The 20,072-nt window shown below is 42.9% G+C and overlaps 1 protein-coding gene across 2 annotated transcripts in view; it reads left to right on the forward strand.

Moving 5' to 3' along the window:
• Nucleotides 1-266: 266 nt before the first annotated feature.
• Nucleotides 267-20,072, forward strand: part of creb5b (cAMP responsive element binding protein 5b) — a 30,862-nt gene continuing 11,056 nt past the window's right edge. The window contains exons 1-7 of one of the 2 annotated variants that reach the window (XM_070912424.1): nt 282-335; nt 678-771; nt 2,633-2,764; nt 3,561-3,565; nt 4,233-4,390; nt 14,549-14,675; nt 15,955-16,065. In XM_070912424.1, the coding sequence (XP_070768525.1) occupies nt 282-335; nt 678-771; nt 2,633-2,764; nt 3,561-3,565; nt 4,233-4,390; nt 14,549-14,675; nt 15,955-16,065 (681 nt within the window). Of the gene's footprint in view, nt 336-677; nt 772-2,632; nt 2,765-3,560; nt 3,566-4,232; nt 4,391-14,548; nt 14,676-15,954; nt 16,066-20,072 lie in introns of both variants that reach the window. The other variant, XM_070912422.1, reaches the window with a different exon arrangement.

Raw genomic sequence — 20,072 nt, forward strand, 5'->3', positions numbered from 1 at the left:
TATTGAATCCAGTGTTTCCAGTCCTTGAAAACCCAGAACCTTGATGTCATTTTAGTGGATCCTCGATGAGTGTAGTGTGAGAAATCTGTGTGTTTATTACTGAAAATAACCACACAGCTGTTTCAGGTGCAACAGTAATTTTACGTCTAGCGTGACACAATGAGTGTATTTTTCCTCTTGGATGCTGGTGGGGAAACTCAAGTCACTGACTTCCTCTCCCCGCTTTCTTCTTTTGTGTATTTTTTTTTTTTTTGCAGTTTTATGAGAAGGTGGCCAGAGTGATGAACTCAGACCAGGAAAGGCCGTTCGTGTGCAACGCTCCTGGCTGTTCTCAGGTGAGTGTGTCGAGACAAAGCAACACAGTGTGTACATTTGGATGTGTATTTCTGCCTGTAATATGAAGAGGTGTACATTGAGGGGGTCTGAGGAGTATGTTACTGCCTCACGCATAAGGGAGAAACAAAATAGCATGGATCTGAGTGAAACACAAACTGTAAATAACGCTGCAGGTGTTAAGATACCTATAGAAAAAAATGTTCTTAGAAGTCAACACCAGGGCTGATGCCCGTTTAGGGTGCACTCTTTACTTTAAATGGAGAATAACAGTCAAGTGGTTAGAGCACTTATATGTCTTTGTACATACAATTCTTACAATCCTATTTTTAAAAACTCAACAGCGATTCCCCACAGAGGACCATCTGATGATACATCGACACAAACATGAGATGACCCTTAAGTTCCCCTCCATAAAGCACGACAACATGTTATCAGGTGAGTTACGGCTACATCAATACAGACTCACACACTACCTCAGCAGGGTTCATGTGGAACTTGTAGTTTATTTGCAGGTGTGTGCCTTGGTGACTCATGCTCAGACACACTTGTCTGTCATCAGAAAACCTTATGGCGTGCCTATACCAGTTGTTTACAGTAATGTGAATCATATGACACACAGCAGCTCGGGTCTTTTCAGTGCATATCACTTACGCACACTTCAAGAGGATACAGAGATGCTGACGTATGACGGGAGAAATCAGCATGTTAAGCTAAATTACTCTTGCTTTCCGTTGCTTTGTGTGATTTGCATTTTGGTGTCATTAGTCTTGATGTTACTATAGAGTGGTAGTGACAGTGGGAGATAGTTTACAATGTTTTTTATGGATGGTGGGGTGTACATAAATCTACTGTTCAAAGAAACATCAAATCATAGATTGTGTACTGCATATACAAGTGTCAACCCAAGGCCAACCCATAAGGATAGATCTCCATTCTTAGAAATGGCCAGGCCACACTAGACATCAGTGTGAGCTCCTCTAGCCACGCCGAGATTGTGTCTTCTTTATTATTTACGCTCAGTGGACAGCAGGATCGGATTTTCCAGGCCGGGTGTTCTTATCGCCAGCTGTCTGAGTTACAGCTCTGACCATTTCTCTTATTGAGACCTTGAGCTCAAGATGAAATAGTCAGCACTTATATTGTAAGTTACAGCTCAGCCACACATGGTAACGTGCCCTAAGCTGGTCACCAAAATGATCTATTCTCTATAATTGTTGACATAAAGTTAACCTCCTGCTCCATTTGCTAATGTTTTCATTGACTCATAGCTGTTATCCTCAACTAAAAATTTATATTACTCCCTTTTTTATTAATAGAACGTGTCACATTCTCAGCCGAAATGGAAAAAGTATATTTGTGTTTTGGGTAAACAGGTCATGATGAAGGTTTGAGTCAATCCCCAGTCTAGCCAGAATGGATAAACAGATCATGAAGTATGCTTTTAGCCTTTGAAACAAGCCTGATCCTAAAATCACCTTCAACTGTCTGAAACCTGATCTTTGTGAACCCCCCACAACGTCAAGTTGAATACCACGGCTTGACTGAGCTCAACAAACGAGACCCCCACTCAGTAGGTTGGATCTGTACTTTATCAGCTGAAATGGGGCTGTCAAGCGTAGTATCTTTCTCTCACCAACAGAATGGAAGTTATGTTTTCTTAAAATCATTTCAAATACAATGTACATTCTTAACACTTGGTGGTGGTCCACATACATAAATAATGAAAATAAAGAGCATTTTAACATCATGCTGAATCAATGGGAAGAGAAAATACAAAACAAACCAAACACAGAGATCACAGAACAAGGGAACTGATTTTGCAAATTAAAGGTCAAACAGTAAAAAATTATACACTGAAACAAAAACAAACTGTCAAACCTGGTGATATCAGTACAAATATGCTTTGTTTAACATAAACTGTACTTCTTGCTAACATGGTGTGTGTGATGTACTGTTGTGTATACTTTTGTATCATGTGTCCTGTTTGTTTGTTTAGTGCTGTTCTGTCATTGTATGTGTGTTTCAATTGTGACCTGCCAATGCCCCTGATTAAAATTAGCTTTACGCTAACCTAGTACAATACATTTAACGGTAACATTTATGTGAATTATTGTAAAAATGAAAAAGATGAAAATAGAATAAAAAATACTGAAAGAAAGTCCCAAACATGATGTGTTACAGGATGCTGCTCTATTCCTTGTGCTGCCCACAATCATGGTGTACTATATGTACAGCCACTATTAACAGTAGTTGATTTTAAAGTTATAACTTGGAAAAACATTTCCTTGATTTTCAGACCAGACGCCCACACCAACACGCTTCTTGAAGAACTGTGAGGAGGTGGGATTGTTCAGTGAACTGGACTGCTCCATTGAGCAGGAGTTTTGCAAGGCCCAGGAAGAAGAGGACAACAAACAGGTACAGCAGGGTAGAGAACAAAGCCTGAACCCAAAGCCACAGCCACCCACAGGGGTCAGGTCAGGTGGTTATGAACTGTTATCTGGTGCTGTCATCAGTCATGTCACTAACAGCAGCCCACACCCTATGAGCTGATGCACACGCTTTTAATAGATTCAAAACACCTACACCTCATGTAATCCAAAACCACAGGAATGTATACACCTCCGATATTTCTGCCATATTTTTTCTTTTCATCCAAAGTATAGTCATTAGTTTCACATCCAGCCCTTGTTGTGAGCCAGAAGACACACTCCCTGATCCCTATCAGTCTTGATGACAGTGACAGACAGGGCTCGCAGGTGGAGATTTGTCACCCACCGCAGATGAGGAGAAAAGAGATCAGGTTCTCCACCTGTAACTTCAAACAGCTCTCCAGCCATCTCTCAGAGAGGGAGTCCTATTTCTTCCCAGACGTAAAGACAGACCCCTGAGACAATTCTTTTGGCAGCAATAAAAGACCTGGCCAGACATTCTCACATGTGAGCGGAGTCGCAAATCTTTGACATTCAACAAAAGACGTGGTCATTAATGCATTATAGATCTCTCCTATAATGCTCCTTCATCTGAAACATGGGTACTAGTCAAATCACCACAAGACAGACTGCTTATCTAATGTCTGGAAAGATGTGCAGTGCACGCTGTAGCTAAGCTGTCGTCTGGGTGGTTTGGCTCTGGAGCTCGTCTGCGCTCAGGTCAGCCTCGTCTAGCCTCCCCAGCCTGTGTGGTTTATGATGGGAGGCTCTGCTAAGTCAGCAGGAGGCGAGTCAGAGCAAGACTCTCAGGGAGTGCATAGCATAATTAGCAGAGATATTGAGTGAAAGCTTTCAGCCAATATGAATATAAAATAGTCACATATTCATTTACAGACACTCTAAAATGAGTAGAAGAGTGAGTGATTTAGTTTATTGATACACTTTTAATTTCCTCAGCTATGACATGCATATTTTAGGGTGAGTACTTGTTGTCAAGCAAACTATTTCTAAAGTTTTGTGTCTTTAATCATTTCCAGAGGCTGTTTCACATTTGACTCGATGCAAATTACTTCAACTTGCTGTTTGTTTTATGCCAAGATATGTGAGTTGAGCGTGGAGATATATAGTTACCTACAGTACAGGGTTATTATGGAATATATATGCAGTACCATGTAACAGAGGTAAAACAAACAAACTGTCCTGCTGGGCAAATAACAATAAGGAAGCCTGGTCTTCATTAGACTCACAATGTTTCCCCAACTCAACTCAGAAAAAAAGCCTGTAAATCATAGTTTACATGGTCCCTCATTACCCTTTCAAGCTGGGCAAATGGAGCCCAAGGCCAAACTGTCGTAATTGCTGGAGTTGTGCTGAAAATACAACTTGCTTGGAAGTAGGTTACACTCTTGACAGATGCCTAACCTTGTATACTTGCTTGCTTTTGTCTCCCCTTCTTCGCTGCAGAACATCTCACTGCACGGCCAGGCAGGCCAAGGCCAGCACCAGCATTCCCACTCACGGATGGGCAACCATGATACCAGCATAGTGATCCAGCAGGCCTTGCCCTCTCCTCAGTCCAGCTCCGTCATCACTCAGGCTCCATCCACCAACAGGCAGATAGGGTGAGTAGGCCAAGCAGATTATTAGATTTGGAACAGAAAGAGAGGGAAGAATAGTGTTTTGGGTTATTATCTTTGCATCTCTTTCCTCTTTGTGGCCGAGTAGTAGAGGCCCTGTTAAGATCTGCTGACAGACTGAAAATTATCTGAGAAGTGCTGTGGTCGGAGCGTATCCTCTCACCTCAAGTGTGCCCCCGTTACAGCGACAGCCTTAGGCTAGGCCTGGTCCCTTTGTGTCCATGCCGATTGTCATCCCTCCGTAGTCTCTGAGGTAATGTCAGTGTTTTGTTACATTCGGAGCAGTGTGTATGGGGCCTGCGATTCATGTTTTGCTGTTCATTCAGTATTGTCCCACAGCAGAGCATGCCAAAGAGGGTCCCAGAGGACAAGATGAGGTCATTGTTGAAGCCTCAGCCGTGACTGCTTTTACAACGGTTTAACATTTCGTGCTCTAAAATAGTTCCTTTCACTGTATGGGAATGATAGAGCTTCGTTTCTCTGATACATTTGCGCTGCCATGCTACAGGTGTATAATAACGGCAGATATAGACAATATTTTAACAACAATCTGTGTGGTGTGCTGCTTCATTATTTACTTGCAGGGTTTAGTGGTCAAGGAATAGTTCATAGAGTCATAATCCGACCCTGTGCTGATGATCCATATCTGCGAACTGTATGCAGTGAGGCTGTGTGATTTTATAAACTCTACTAACGGTCATGGGGCTATCAGCTTTTTGAGCGTAACGTCTTTCCCTCTACTGACCTTTTGTCTTTATATATCAGTAACATAATCATTACCACACACAAACATTTTCTTCCTTATGAAGACGCTCCACTGACCTCATTCATCCCCTGTCCCTTAACCCCAACCACCTTCAAACTTATGCCAGGGCTTTGTTACTGTAAACCAGACCTGTGGCAAGCAAGTTCGACATTGAGATGGCTCAGTGTTAGGCCTGCGCTGTGTCGAGGTTGTCCTGTGTAGATTTACAGCTTGAGGAGCTAGTGAATATTGGATGGGAGGCCCATCACTAAGCCTGACTGACACCCCGTCAGGCTCTTTGTTGAGGACACGGTTGGAATTTCATCCCCTTGGAGGAGCAGCAATCACTGCCAGTAACAGAGACTTTGCTGGGTCTACTTCACCTGAGTTTACCTGTCATTAAAAACTCCTCACCTTGCAAAAGCACAGACTCACCACTTCACTTCTCTTCACAGCCCTTTATGATCACAGATCTCTCACTGATTTGTCGAGAGGCTGGTGGTTTTACTTCTAGCACACACAAAAACACATCACTTGAAAATTAGGGCTGGTATGTCATGTGGTGGTGGTGTTCAGCCACAGAAAGTCTCGGCTACAGTTATCTGTAGCACATTGTTTGAGGCATTCCCCAAACAGCACTTGTAAGTGCTATGTTTACTAGGACGGTGGAATCCTAACACATGAATAGGATGAGTAGATTCACACGAGAGAAAACTCTGATGTGGAAATATTCACATCAGCAGGAAAATGGGTTAAGGAAACCCCTACAATGAGAAGCAGTGCTTCCACAGGAAGCCATTAGGGCCAACCAAAGGCTCTGTTCACAGGGTCTCTCCACAGGAACTTCCTACACAGTACAAGTTGGACACTTCGCAGGCTAGCTGTGTCTGTCCAGACTGAGAGTTAGGGAGTCTACTGAAGGTCAGATCAGTTCCCTATGACGCTTGTTATAATTACCCTGTTGTCCTATTAAGCCACCTTAACTGTAGTCACCAACATGCTTTGCTTTTCCATGTCTTTGTGAAGAAAAGGCAATCATGTAAAACTTTGTTCCTCTGTTTTTAATCCACAGTGCATAAATTCTTTACTGTGCAAATGTTTATGCTTAGTTTTCATCATAATAACCAGAGGAACAGTTAAGAGTGGTATGTTTGTGTATGTGATCATAGCAGGCCTATGAAGCTTTTAATCTTGACACACTTTATGGAGCTCTTTGGTGAATATATCTCTCAATGAGAAGAAATCACCAAACAAAATCAGTTTAATCTCGCTTCCATCTGCTTCCTGCGTTCTCGGCTCTGCAGAACGCACAGCGTGAGCATCCAATGAATTAGGATAACAAGTCATTTTCATTGCTCCACAATGTTTACTAAAGAGCTTTGAGGCTTGGAATCAATTAGGATTGGCTTTCCTCAAGTCCATTTACTTTAGGGTTGAGCTGGGCCTGCAGCTGTGAAACCTGAGGACCTCTCGCTCTCTCTCGCTTTTTCTCTCTCCCCTTCTGCTCTGAGTCCCTAAACAAGGTCTTTGGGGAGCTGCACTGACACAAACCAGTGTTAAAACCAGGCATAAGAAACAGCCAGCAGATCTTAATGTCACGGCTATCATTATCATACAAAGGGAAGCGGTGTCCAACAGATTTGAATGCTTTCTGCGTTTCAATTATAAACATCTGGTGCTGAGTTATGTCAGAGTTAAATGCGTTAGACATTACTAGTCAACCATGTGAGATACAACATTCTGTAGAAACCTCAACCTCTTGACTCGTAAGAGGAGATGTGCGGGTATGGGTGTGGGCACAAGGCAATAAAAATGACATTCTTCTATTCTGGCTCAGGAGAGGAATCCAGTCCAATCGTTTCCATTACACAGCACAATCAACGTGAATGCAGCTGGGTTAAGTGAGGAGTGATCACAGTCCAGATGTGGTAAAATATCTGATCGTCAATTTATAGTGATGTGGTATTTTAATGCATATTTCAGTTTTGGTTGTGTATAAAAACAGGTGCTTTTATTAAATGGGGTCACTTTTTTTAATGTTGAGGATCAACCTAAAAGGTACAATCCTCAAAACCACTGACTTTTGAAGTCAGTTGGTTTTGGTTTGTCACCATCTAACAAAGACAATATTTCTTCATCTTTCTTGGACTTGGATCCATTTTAAAAAATCATAAAGTTTGTAACATTTTATTCTTGTGCAAATGTGACATGAACAATTTCTTTTACTTCAAAATAATCCACCATACTCATTTGCAGTTTGACATTTGTGTGCTGTGAGTCTTTATCTGTCCCACCCTGGGCATATGTGTGCAACTTTAAATTTGGCTGTCACATCACTGTGCAAAGCTCTGAAGGAAGTCAATTTGTGGTTCTGTTTCCCATGCTGCTTTATATATGCGCAATATATATTTTTTCACACCTCAGAGCTACTTGTCCTCCTTGTTTCGCTTTAAGGGAAGTACCACAAATAGATGTTGGTCTGCACATCATCTGAACAGTAAGGTTTCATGCAAAGCCCAAGTGTAGGGTGACAAATTTGCAGTGAACTTCCTGTGTTGTCTTAAGAAGATTTTAATTTATCCAGCCTGATATGATTTGTAGATAATGACTAGCACTTTCTAAAAAAGCTAATGGTCACAACAATTCAAATGAACTTAATTTGCAAATGCAATCTGTGCATAGTCTGTCACATATAGTATATTTTGATCCTAATGGGATATTCAGTTGTTCTCTCAGTTGTTTACATTTAGTACTTCTGCTGTTACAGTGCAATTAATTGATGGAAACGTAGAGGTGCTGATAGTTTTGATGATTTTAATTCCAGGATGCTATCACATAATAGATTGCATAACACTCTTCCCCTTGCATGTGAAAAAACAACTGTGCTGATTTCAACACCTATTATGCCAGAACAGAGAAAGTCTCCACACCTCTGCAAAGAGTTATGGGGTTTCCACGGACAAACTTTGACCTCATGAACTTCACAATTTAAACAAAACTTCCCATATTATTGTTTATGATTAGATTAGATTCAGAAAGTGGTAATAAGGAGGGAGGTCCGTCCTGAGTGCGCGGGACCTCTACAAAATGCCTGAGGTGCCCTCGTGCTCTGACTTGACAAATACCCTTCTCCACAGGAAAATATGGGCAATAGTGTCAAACGTGTATGAACTGTGGGGCTAATGCACGTAGAGTGTTAGCAGGTAGAGTGAAGAGGAGAGCAAATAAACAAAAGTACAGAAATACAAAGGTATATGGTGTAATCAATTACAAAAAAGGAAGGAGAGAAAAAGAAAGAGAGAGAATGCAGGATGTACATCTGACCTGAATTAAGATGAGCTCATTGTGTACTGCAGTGGGTTTAATAGTGCGTTTGTAGAGGAACGCCCAGACTCTGTTCCCTCTCATTCCAGCAGGGCTGTGTCATCCCTGCCCCGGGGCCACCACACATGCAGGCTCCTGCACAAGCAACTCACACACAGGGACATGCCTCACAGCTCTGGGGAGCGCAGGGATCACAACGCGGGGAAGTGTGGAAAAGGGGGATCAGAGGTGGACAGGGGAGAGGAAGAAAGGGATCAGAGGTGGATGGAGGAGAGGAAGAGGGGGATAGAAGGTAGATGGAGGAGAGGAAATGAAGGATCAGGAGGGTGGAAGAGGGAGAGAAGAGAGGCATCAGATGTGAGGATATGGGTTTTCTACCAGGATGGTGGCTAGTTGGGTGGAGGAGAAGATCACAAGGAAAGGAAAAGATCATCATGTTTGGATGGAAGTATGTACAAAATGGGATCAGAGGAATGGAGGTGTGGGAAAAAATGCACTGAGATTATGAAAGGAAAGTGAAGATGGAAAACTGAATGAGAGACAGAGGGATGAGACTGATGGTGGAAGTCAGGGATCAGGTGGCTGGATGAGAGAAAGAGGAGTTGGTTAAGGAGGAGAGGGACATACATGCTAATTTGTTTTAGCTAGTTTTAGTAGATGAAGAGGGATAGATTACCATTGAAAGCGAAAGGGGCAGTGTATGCCAAATGTTACAACACTAGTCAGGTGCTGCTGACAGATGCCAGTTTAGCTTGTAACAAAATGACACAGTTGTTGCTCAAGAGTTTTTTTCTGATTCACTGGTGATAGGAATGTACTGACATGCTTTTGACTTTCGCTGAAAATGAAAGACAACCCATCTTCGCTGTCGTCAGCCAATGGCGTCTAATGAATCAAAACAATCATATTTGGTGAATAAATACCGCAACACTCACGCTAATTTGCTCCAGAGTATCATCCACCACCATTTCTCAACTGTGCTTTGGCATGGCTTAACTCAGCTTGAGGCTCCCTAATGTGAGGACACCCCATCCCAGATCCATCCCAGTGCAGCATCCATCCCTCCTCTAGCCCGCTAATAAAAGTCAGCCTGTGTCGTAACCCATTAGAGCTGATTTATTTGATCAGATTCGTATTATTTCCTCAGTCCAAACCCCATGGCACTCTCCTCCCACCAGTGATTAAAGGCAGTAAATCAGGGGCAGGTCCTGTGTAGTGTTTACTCAGAGAGCAAGGCAGCTGCAAGCTGTTTGAGGCCCTTGTTTCTCCCTCTGTTTACCCCCGTTCCCATGGCGACTGCACCACCGTCTCCCGAACGTCTGGAACTTGGCCCTGGGCTGTTTTGGTTACGTTCGAAAGTTTTTAGCTGCTGTGTCTACCCAGAGCTCACAGTGACTTCACCCAGCAAGGAGTGAGCGCAGCAATGTTGGACGAGTCAAGGAGGGAAAGAGAGGGAAAAAACGAGAGGAGGAGAGGAGGGAGGGACGAAATCTAGGGGTGGGCAGGCACAGGGTGGGGGGAGGGCGAAAAGCCAAGAGCATTACATCATTGCTGGAGCAGAGTCAGAAAGGGAAGGATATGAGTCAGTGGACTGACTGCACCTCTCTCTCCCTCTCTTGCTCTTCTTGGATGGCAGCCAAGCCCCTTGTGTTTAAGTCCCCAGTACTTGAGTTGGAGTTGGGACTGTGGGGATTGGGACAGTAAAGCTTAGTGTGTGTGCAGACTGCAGGATTTGTAAATCAGTGCAAGCAAGTCCAGAGGGGCTTGAGTTGAGGTGTGGGCACCGTGAGGGGTCCAGAAGAGAGTTATAGAGGATTAACAGGACAATGAACGGTTGTCGGTTTTGCGCCTTAAGGCAGAAAAATAGCAGGATAACTTAGAGAAATAGACTATGGAACAAGAGATAAAAAAGCAAGAGGGACTCAGGGAGGGAAGAAGGTCTAGCAGTGATGTCATGGTGGAGTGAAGGTGGGTGGGTGGTTGGAGGGGTGGTGCAGTGGTGGTTCTTGGGCGGGGATTGTGGAGGAGAGCTGGGCTGAGAGCTAGGCACTCAGTAATGTGAGAGTGCAGGGTCAGGACTGCAGAGTGTCTACCTGCTCTCCCCTGGGGCCCACAGCCCAGGCTATTATCAATCCCCTCAGTGGAGCCACAGCCTGTCATTATTCACTCACACACACACACACACACACGTTCACACAGAGCTTCATGAACATTCACACACTGGCACACATGCACTTATTCACACCACAAACACTACGAACATGAATCCTCTGATCCACTGTACAGGCAAACAGATGTAAATGCAGAAATCAGAAGAGAACTAAAAAGAAGAAACATGTTTTCAATTAGAAAGCTTTTAATATATACTTCCTATGTGCTCATGTGCTTTGGCTTTATTCTCATTTTATCTGCCTTGTCTGGTTTTATAAAGCACTTTGTAACTTTGAAGTGCAATATAAATGAAGTTTATTATATATACTGTGTATGGATAATGGAAATCTGCATTACAAGCTAAAGCTGAAATGATGCATTTCAATAAAGTATGTTGATACAGGTTGCAACTTACTAACTACTTTCCTGATTGATTCACTGATTAATTGAAGAATGAGAAGGCCGAACACTTTACATTTCACACGTTCTAAGTCCAGGGAACCTTAAGGTGCTCCTGAAGATCAACTGGTCACACAAGAGGAAGCATTCTTCAGGCAGAGCAAAGAAAAAAGAAATATAACGAGCCTTTATTTAGTCATGCATAATGGTTGAAAAATAGTTTTTTCTCAAAAAATAACTTAAATGATTATTTCGGTTATTCCAATTGTTGCCAAATAATTGTCTGTCAGTTCACTAATCGATTATTTGACTAATCTTTCAACTCTATTGATACTGTAATGCATATAAGAAATATTTATCATGTACACATCAATAAGTGAGTGGTGTTTTTAAAAGAAGCTATACTTTCTTTTGTTCTAACAAATAACAAAATTCTTACATTTATTAATAGTGGCCTTTTTCCTCCAGTCAGTCTCAAATGTCTCTTTATCAGCAGAGTCAGCACAAAGCTGAGTTAATCCCCAGAGGAAGTGATTTGTTTTTCCTCCCGCTTGACAAGCAGGTTGTGTATTGGTGTGTGTGGCAGTGACGGACATTATGTTCGTCCTCCTCCTGCTAACAGACAGGAGCAGCAGTACAACCTGTACAAGCTTCAAAGGAGCCTTTCTTCTCTAGAAAGCGAGAGCCTGACCTGCAACAAGCAGCGACCTGCCTGTGCTCTGTCCTGACCTCTGCCAGTCATGGACTGTCACAAGTAGCTCTGTGTTTGTGCAATTTATTGTCTTGTCTTGAATGAAGACAGATGTTAGTTTGTATGCTGCAGTCTGTTTCAACCTTCCTAATGAGAATATCAACACCTTAGAGCATTTAATTGGTCAGTTATTTCTGACTCTGAGAAGGTTTTATTCTTCACCAGTAAAGGATCTGGCACACACTGGACTTTAAATAGTTACAATCACTTCCAGCACCCATTTTTAATACTTTTTCTGGGCAACCCGCCTACTTAGGACCATGTAACATTACATAACTCTTAAGTGTGAATTAAATCAGCATCATTAATGTGTACATATATATATATATATATATATATATATATATATATTAATGCATTTAATATTTGGATATTCAGTATTAAGCAAAAAGAATATTAAATGAACCACTTTTATAAACAAAATACTGTAAATGAGCCAATGTCCAGTTGTTAAAGAGACGTGAGCATAGATTTTACAGCATATGTTGAAAAAATTGTTGGCTACATTTTCCCCCCCTCGGTTTGCCTCAGAGAATCTCACTCTACATCTACAGTGCATAAAAAAACCTCATGAGTCAGTCATCATACTGAATATAAAAAAACACGTAGAAAATCGACAGCGTGTCACTGCCACTGCCTCGTGACTGTTATTTCATCCTCTTGGACGCTGGCAGAGTCTGAACGCAGAGGGAAACTGTGTTGATGTAGTGTGCAGCTACACTGCATACCTCATTGTACTTTCATGACTTTTCCCATGTGGAAATGTTTGGATTTGTAGTGTTGCTCAGATGTCATACGTGCCGTTAAATGAGTGTGATTGTGATAAATTGGGATGTTAGACAGGAATGACACAGAGTCGGGGACGGTAATGGTCCTGTGTGTGTGTGGAGCAATCTAAAATGTCTGGAGCGTAAATGCACATATTTAGGTCTGGAAAAATACAGGTATTTATTCAGGTGGGGGACCGTTTGCTCTGGTACACCCCCCCCCCCCATTTGGCCATCACTCCCTCACTACTCACTATTACGGTAAACCAGGCTATGATGTGGTCAATTGTTGAACAGAGCTAACCTAAATGCTTCTTGTTTGCACTAATTTCTAAATGCTCAAGGAAATGGAGCTTTATTGAGTGACATTCATCCTGACGATACTGATAACGCAAGGATTATTGATTCTGTTGATACATGTTATTTAAGAATCAAGTGGTGGACGCTGTTTTTTAGGCTGTAGGGACTGAATAGTTACTGTATGCATGTGGGTGTAGCTGCACCCTGCAGCTGGGAATCAGTGTTCTTCCAAGCAGGGATTTGGTGGCAGTTGTATAAATGATGTCACCGCGTGCAGATGGAGTGGTCTGGGTGTTTGAATGGCTGCAGCCCTGAGCCAGTGACTGTGACAGGACTGCTGTCAGTACTTTAAGCTAAGCCCAGGCCTCATCTGTACATGTGATTTATTGATGTGGCCATAAGTGTGGATAGGCCTGTTGGTCCACACACGCTTTTGTGGTCACCAAGGGGGATTTTTCCCCACAGGACTTCCACCGCTGTAGCAGTTTCTAAATATGATTCTCGTCATGCACATCTCATGTGGTTGTTATGACAAATATTATTCATTCATCATCACCATCATCGTTATTCATCCATTGTACTACATGAAGTGTGCTTGTTTAAAGTGCATCCAAAAACCCCCAAGATGCCTCAACTCTCAACTGCAGCATGAAGGCACAGCCGCACACACTTTTCCATTGTGACTTTGTAGCTGCAGAAACAAGTGGAAACTAAGAACCAGAGAAATAGCACAGATGTGAAATGAATAAATGCGTGAAATTATTTGCAAGTTTTCTTTAGTGATCTCACATTGCAATAGGGTTCTCTGCAGTCTAATCCTCTTTGTCGATAGCCTCTCCTCCAAACACGGTGCTGCAGCCAGCAGGATGAGGTCCATCACAAACAAAATCCAGTACGACGATCACAACTTTCTCTCTTGTTCCATTAAAACTCATTAAAGAGGTTTGTCACAGAGTTGGTGTTCTTTGGGAACTAAAGTTTTAAACATTCAGTAGTTAATGTTGTAAAGGTGGCCTAAGTCATTAAGCCCTTTATGTGATCCCTAGTATCCCATTTAGTTTCCTGTTATACAGTTTTCTCCACATATTCCTTACCTTTTATCTAGTGAGGTCTTGGTGTTTTTGCACAATTTCATAAATACCACATTTGTTTCTATTTGATTTGTTAAAGTATTTTGTTTTTATATAAAACATAATATATAAATACATATGGTAACACTTTATTTCAATCCCCATCCCCATCCCCCCTTTATCATTTACAAGCAGAAACTTATCACTGAATGAATGATTTATAACTCACTGTGCTGTAGTTGTAAGCAGATATAAGGAATGTTTATGAATGTATTTTTCACCAATTATAACTCCTCCTGTGAAGACAGATAATCAATGATTGAATTAATATAACACAGTTTTAATCATATAAAATAAATCTTATATATATCTGAAATGTGTAAAGCCGCCTGTGAATGATTTGTTCATGTGTATAAACAGTTTTATAACATACTGTAAGGATATTTGACGTGACCACATATTATAAGATATGATTACAGCTATGACATACTACGTTATCAGTCATTATGTGTTTATACACCAGTTAAGGAGAAGTGATAACACCATAGTGGTGGTGGTAGTTGGGCTTGATGTTCTGATCTATAACAGTGTGAAACCTGAAGTTCCCTGAATGTCTGTCTGTGTGTGTCTTCTCAGGCCTGTCCCCGGCTCTCTGTCCTCATTGCTGCACCTACGAAACAGACAGAGACAGCCTCTGCCAGCCTCCATGCCTGGAACTCTGCCAGACCCGACCATGCCTGGCTCCTCCGCTGTACTGATGCCTGTGAGTACAACGGAGCACAGAGCGCATTCACTCACGGGTGCCCTCACACATGCAGAAGCAAAGTCACTCACTCATATGTGACGGTAGTGTAAACCGTAAAAGTTTTGGATGTTTTCTATCACCATTAAAATGACTTACCACAGTTTATAAGGAGGCCATCTCCTGTAAAAAGTATTTTTCTAATTAAGCCATAAAGATTTAGAGGACCCACATTGGGAAGCGGGGAATGATAACAACCCAGCGAAAGCTCCTCATATCAGGATTCTAATGATACAACATGTGTTCTCATTGTAACACAAGACAGCCTGTGTTTATGGTATGGAAAAAAAACCCTCCCATGTTTATTAAATTAAGAGCTAAGCCATTTTGGGGAAGATTGACGGTTCAGGAAAGGGGTGCAGGTTTGGGTGATATTTTTACACAAAACATACTTAGTGCAATTAAGGCTGTGTGTCAGGTTCTAGGCCTGAGTCTCTGTGGACGAGGGGGGGGGGGTCAGGCAAAGGGGGGTGTAGAGGGGCCATTCCCCATGGAGACCACCACACCAACCAGAGTTCAGCAGCTGGGAGGCCACACACACACGTATGCATGCAGGCGCACACACAAAGGTTTCGTCTTTCCTACGTAGTGAACACTGCTCACATCATCATCCTGCACAGATGACCTCTCACCCCTGTCAGCTCAACCAGCTGATTTCCTCACATTCAGACACATGAACACACTGGCCAGGATCACTCAGAGGCAGGCGGTAACCACACACACACACACACACACACACACACACACACACAAAGACAGATTCTAAAGCATTCGTACAGATAAACGCACACCTAGTCACGTCTCGTTCACCTTACATACCCTGCACCAAGAGGGGTTTGATGTGTTTGTCCTACTGACACTCACCACACTATTAGCAGAAACACGCACGCCCCTGTTGCACCAGCTTCCTGTGTTAAGTCCCTCCGTGCTGGCTTCCTGTTTTGGGTCAGCTCCAGTTATCATCACACAGAGCTGTGCACGGGGCAGCCTGTCATGTGAAATCAGTCTCTCGTGCTCTCTCATCTCATCCCCCATAGCCTACTGAGCAGGAAGATGAGTCTCACGCTTTCAATGCTAAAGCTTATTTTGTAAAAGCAGTGATATTATCTTGTTAAGACATAAGATCAGAGCTAAATAAACAGTTTTTATTGATTCATCTTGTATGAAAACGTTTCGTGGTATGGGAATAATATGTCTATGCTTGTGAGTATGACTGTTATCATGGTGTTGTAATCTTCAGATGGAGAGACAAATGTCTATGGGCTCCAATATGATGGGTATGCAAGGACCCACCCACAGCAGCTCCTGCTCCTCCACTCACATTCCCTCCATGCACTCAGAAGCCAAGCTGGTGAGTATATGCATGTATTCACGTGGATACATACACATTAATGCGCTCACACATACAAGTGCACACACTCAAGCTCAAAGTGTTGCAACCTCTTCTTTTCCACTGGTCTGTGCCAGCAAAGCTGTGCTCTTAGGTCTGTGTGGATTTCATCATTTGGTGTGTAATCAAAGCTGTGTCTGAACCTGCCAGTGCAGCACTGGAGACTCTGGCTGGAATAAAGGGCCCTTTATGTGGTTGTGGCAGGGCTGCCCACCGACTGCCTGATGTATATCTTAATGTACAGAACATGTTCTGTAGGTCCTGCAACTTGTTAGCACTAGTTTAACACAGCAGGGAAAAAATCAAATGACCTCATCCTTCACAAAGCAGGCAGTTAGAGTGGTGGGAATGAGACGTAGCTGAGAGAGGAGAGAGACAGAAAGGAGACAGATTTTGAAAGTTAAATAAGTATAGAAGACTGAAAGACGAAAGAAGCTGAAGAGAAAGAAACCTTCCACCCAGTCCGGCTTTGCATGTTAGCACTGCTAATACTGACAGTATACTTTTGATTCATGTCAAATGGATGAACAGTTGGCACACTCTATACACTCTTGGCGATATGAACTGATAAACTCTGCAGCAACATGACCACCAGCCAGCCTTTGTTTTCACAATAAATAACTCTGAAGATGGAAGAGGCTCCATATAAATGAAAGAGCAAGTTTCACGACTTGGATATCAAAAAAATCACAAACCGTAATGAAAAGCATTGGCTGCTCTTTGTGTTTGGAAAGGTTCACTGATAGCTGAGTCTGCTGGAGAGAAACATCTTGTGGGGAGAGAGAGAGAGAGAGAGAGAGAGAGAGAGAGAGAGGTAGCAGAGGTCATTAGAAGAGTTATTGCTCTGATAGAGGAGAGCGGGAGCATTCCCATGGCATTTAATTCTCCCTCTTCCTCCTGCTCTCTCAAGATTGATCGTCTTTGTAGTCTTTTGAATCTCTTCAACTGTTCCTATGGTAACACGCTGGGGTAACACAATATTAGTGTATTAAGCTTATCTCTCCTCTGGCCGTCATCCAGACACATCTTACTCTTTTTTCCCTCTCCTCCTATCTATGTAATTGAATTGTAAATGCTCTGTTAGGCCTCCCATAAACATATGCAGCCACTAAATGGCTACAGGCCCCCACGACCATGCAACTTTCTGGTTAGTTGGCCATTCAGGCACGATGCACAGCAACCAAAGGTGGATCAATTCAGATTCTGATCCCTGATGTCTGAACGCAACTGATGGAATTCCATGATTGTGGACAGAAAGTGAGAGACTAATTGTGTTATCAGGGTGCGATCTCCAGCGAGGGTTTCATAAGCATAGATTGGGTCTCTAATGTCTGTAATATCCGTGCCCGGGCCAGGTCGATAAATACGGCCTCACTATCGGATAGCTGGGCCATGATCAGGCCCATGTGTCCCCTGCGACGTTCTCAATCCGGCTCTAATCGCATTACCCCGACCATGTTGACTTTCCGCCAATGGGAAATCTCCGCACTGTAACCCCACACCCACGAGGCATGGACCTGGATGCACTCTTTCTGCTCAACGTTTACATTGTGAGAGCGGAGAAGGGGATTGAGTGGGACTTTGATAGACATGAAGGAAATAGATAGACAGGCAGAGTGAGCAGGGGAGTTGAAAGGCGAGAGACGATATCGATATTCTGAGACACCAAACAGCGAGTGAGAGTGAGAAACTGGAAGAATTATTTGTGGGTGACACAAAAGGACTTCTGCTCGGCCTAGTTTCCTTTTACCCCTCTGCATGTGTGCATGCATGTATGCTTGTGATTGTTTGATATTTTGTGGTAACTGGAGGCCTTGGTAGCAGGATTAACCCTCCCCTGCCAGAGAGAGCATGCCCAGAGCCTGGGCTAATGAAGGCTAATTGATTTTGTGGTGGGCCAGAGCAGCAGGGAGGCCTGTCTCTGGTGTAAATAGTTAATGAGCCGAAGGACTGCTGTGGCCCCTTGGGGACTCATATCTCGCTCTAAGCTCTCTGTTTGTGCTCTCTGGGCCAAAGACTGTATCTGCATCAGTGCCCATCTTTGTTCTCTTCTATCTCTGATTTTCTCCTTAAGTGCCATCGTTTAAGTGGTACAGCAAAGCCCGACGGTGTAGTAACCGACTTGTATGTTTTCCCTTATTGCTTTTAGCTTGTTGTCTGGGAGTGTTGCTGAGATTGGAGTGTTTTATTAGTTTTGGTTCAAGTGTTTTTCTTCTTGTGAAGGACTGGGTGCTCCTGGTGCCGGGTGTGGTTATGTTCTGCTCTGTTGTGGTCTGGGGAATAGAATGGTGCGTGTTGTGTGCTGGAGGTTGTGGGATAGTTGACCCTCGCAGCGTAGAGGAAACGGTGCAGAGAGGAGGCCAAGTTCCACAGCACACCGGCCAAAGCATTACATCAACGCTCAGAGCCAGTTCTCCACAGGGCCTCGCGAACAGTCGCACACACACACACACACACACACTGACTGTAGTGTGTATGTGTGCAGCTCTGTGTCATCCTCCTCGCACGGTGTCACATAGTTAGTCAACCACAGACATTCATACACATACGGACAGTCAGGTACTTAAAAACAAGTGACAAATGAGATGCACACACATGCACACAACACATGCGTACTTATAGTATATATGGAGCAGGTATGGAAAGAGTAGTAGACTCATTTAAAATGTACTCTGAGTAAACATTAAGTCGAATGATGATGATGTTATATGAGAGACCTCTTATATTAAAGAACACATTTAGGCTACAAAATAAAGTACATTAACACACATCATCTCACAGAGCCCAACAATATATTCCTTTTTTACAGACACTTTGCTGCCTGTGCATACAAGAGTCTATATTCTAAACTCTTCATGCAAACAGCAGAAAGGCCTCACACAACTCACTGAAGGTGAAAGCAGCAGTCACTGCTGGAGGATCCACCATGAGCATTTTAGCATTTAGCATGTCAGCCAGACCCAGCGTGCACTGCCACATCGTGGGTGTGTTTGATTCGGATCGCTCAGCGTGCTCGCCAGGCAGTGCATTAATTATTAGTTAACTGTTAGAAGGTAGCTGGAACCTTTTTTTTAACCTATGTGACAACAAAAACAACATTAATGTTAACCTTAACCCATAATGATGTAATTCTTTATAATATTGGATTGTTGTACTGTTTACAAACTGCAAAGCCAACTGCACCTCTCACCTCTGTGTCACCTCTCTGGACATGGAGTACACAAAACAACAACTTTGTTCCAGTACCGAGAGTAAATGTAATTTGCTACTTCCACCCCTGACGTAGAGATACACATACAGTAATATATAAACACACATGGGCATATGTGCACTGTGTTCTCCTCCACCTTCCTCTCCTGCTCAGATGGTTTGATGTCTTTGTTTGTGTGATGAAAGACATTCGCTATCATTTGTCATCTGTAACAAGGGAAGCCCACACAAGCCCTTATCAAGCTGCTTCTAAATGACTGCGAGTGCCGAATATGGGACATGACTCAGCTCATGTCAGTGGGACCCTTTTCAAAGTGGTGGAGTACAGCATTGTTGTGTCCCTTTTTAAATGAGCTCCATGCTTTCCACACATCCTGCTTGCCTGCTAATTTCAGACAGAGGGGCCGGTGTATGAAAATGTGTTCTTTATTATCTCCCAATTATCTATTGTTTACATTGTTACTAAGGACAATAAATTTGTCACTAAGCATCAGGCTAGGTGCTGAGTTTTTTATGAGGTAAACAATACTATATGTTCCTTCACTGCAGCTCTCTTGGCTGTGGAGCTGGCACTAGATGGGTGGATGACATAATTCCTGGCATGCTCTAAATGTACTCCTTTTTACTTGAGGAGGGAAAAAAACAGCGTCTCTTAAAGAAACATTTCATAGGACACCGGAGGACCAATAATCAAAGTGTTTCTGTAGCTTTTTACATTTCGTTTACACAACCCTCACTGTTCTCATGTTTCAGTATAG

The sequence above is a fragment of the Enoplosus armatus genome, chromosome 9, assembly GCF_043641665.1.
Source record: "Enoplosus armatus isolate fEnoArm2 chromosome 9, fEnoArm2.hap1, whole genome shotgun sequence".
NCBI classification, from domain to species: domain Eukaryota; kingdom Metazoa; phylum Chordata; class Actinopteri; order Centrarchiformes; family Enoplosidae; genus Enoplosus; species Enoplosus armatus.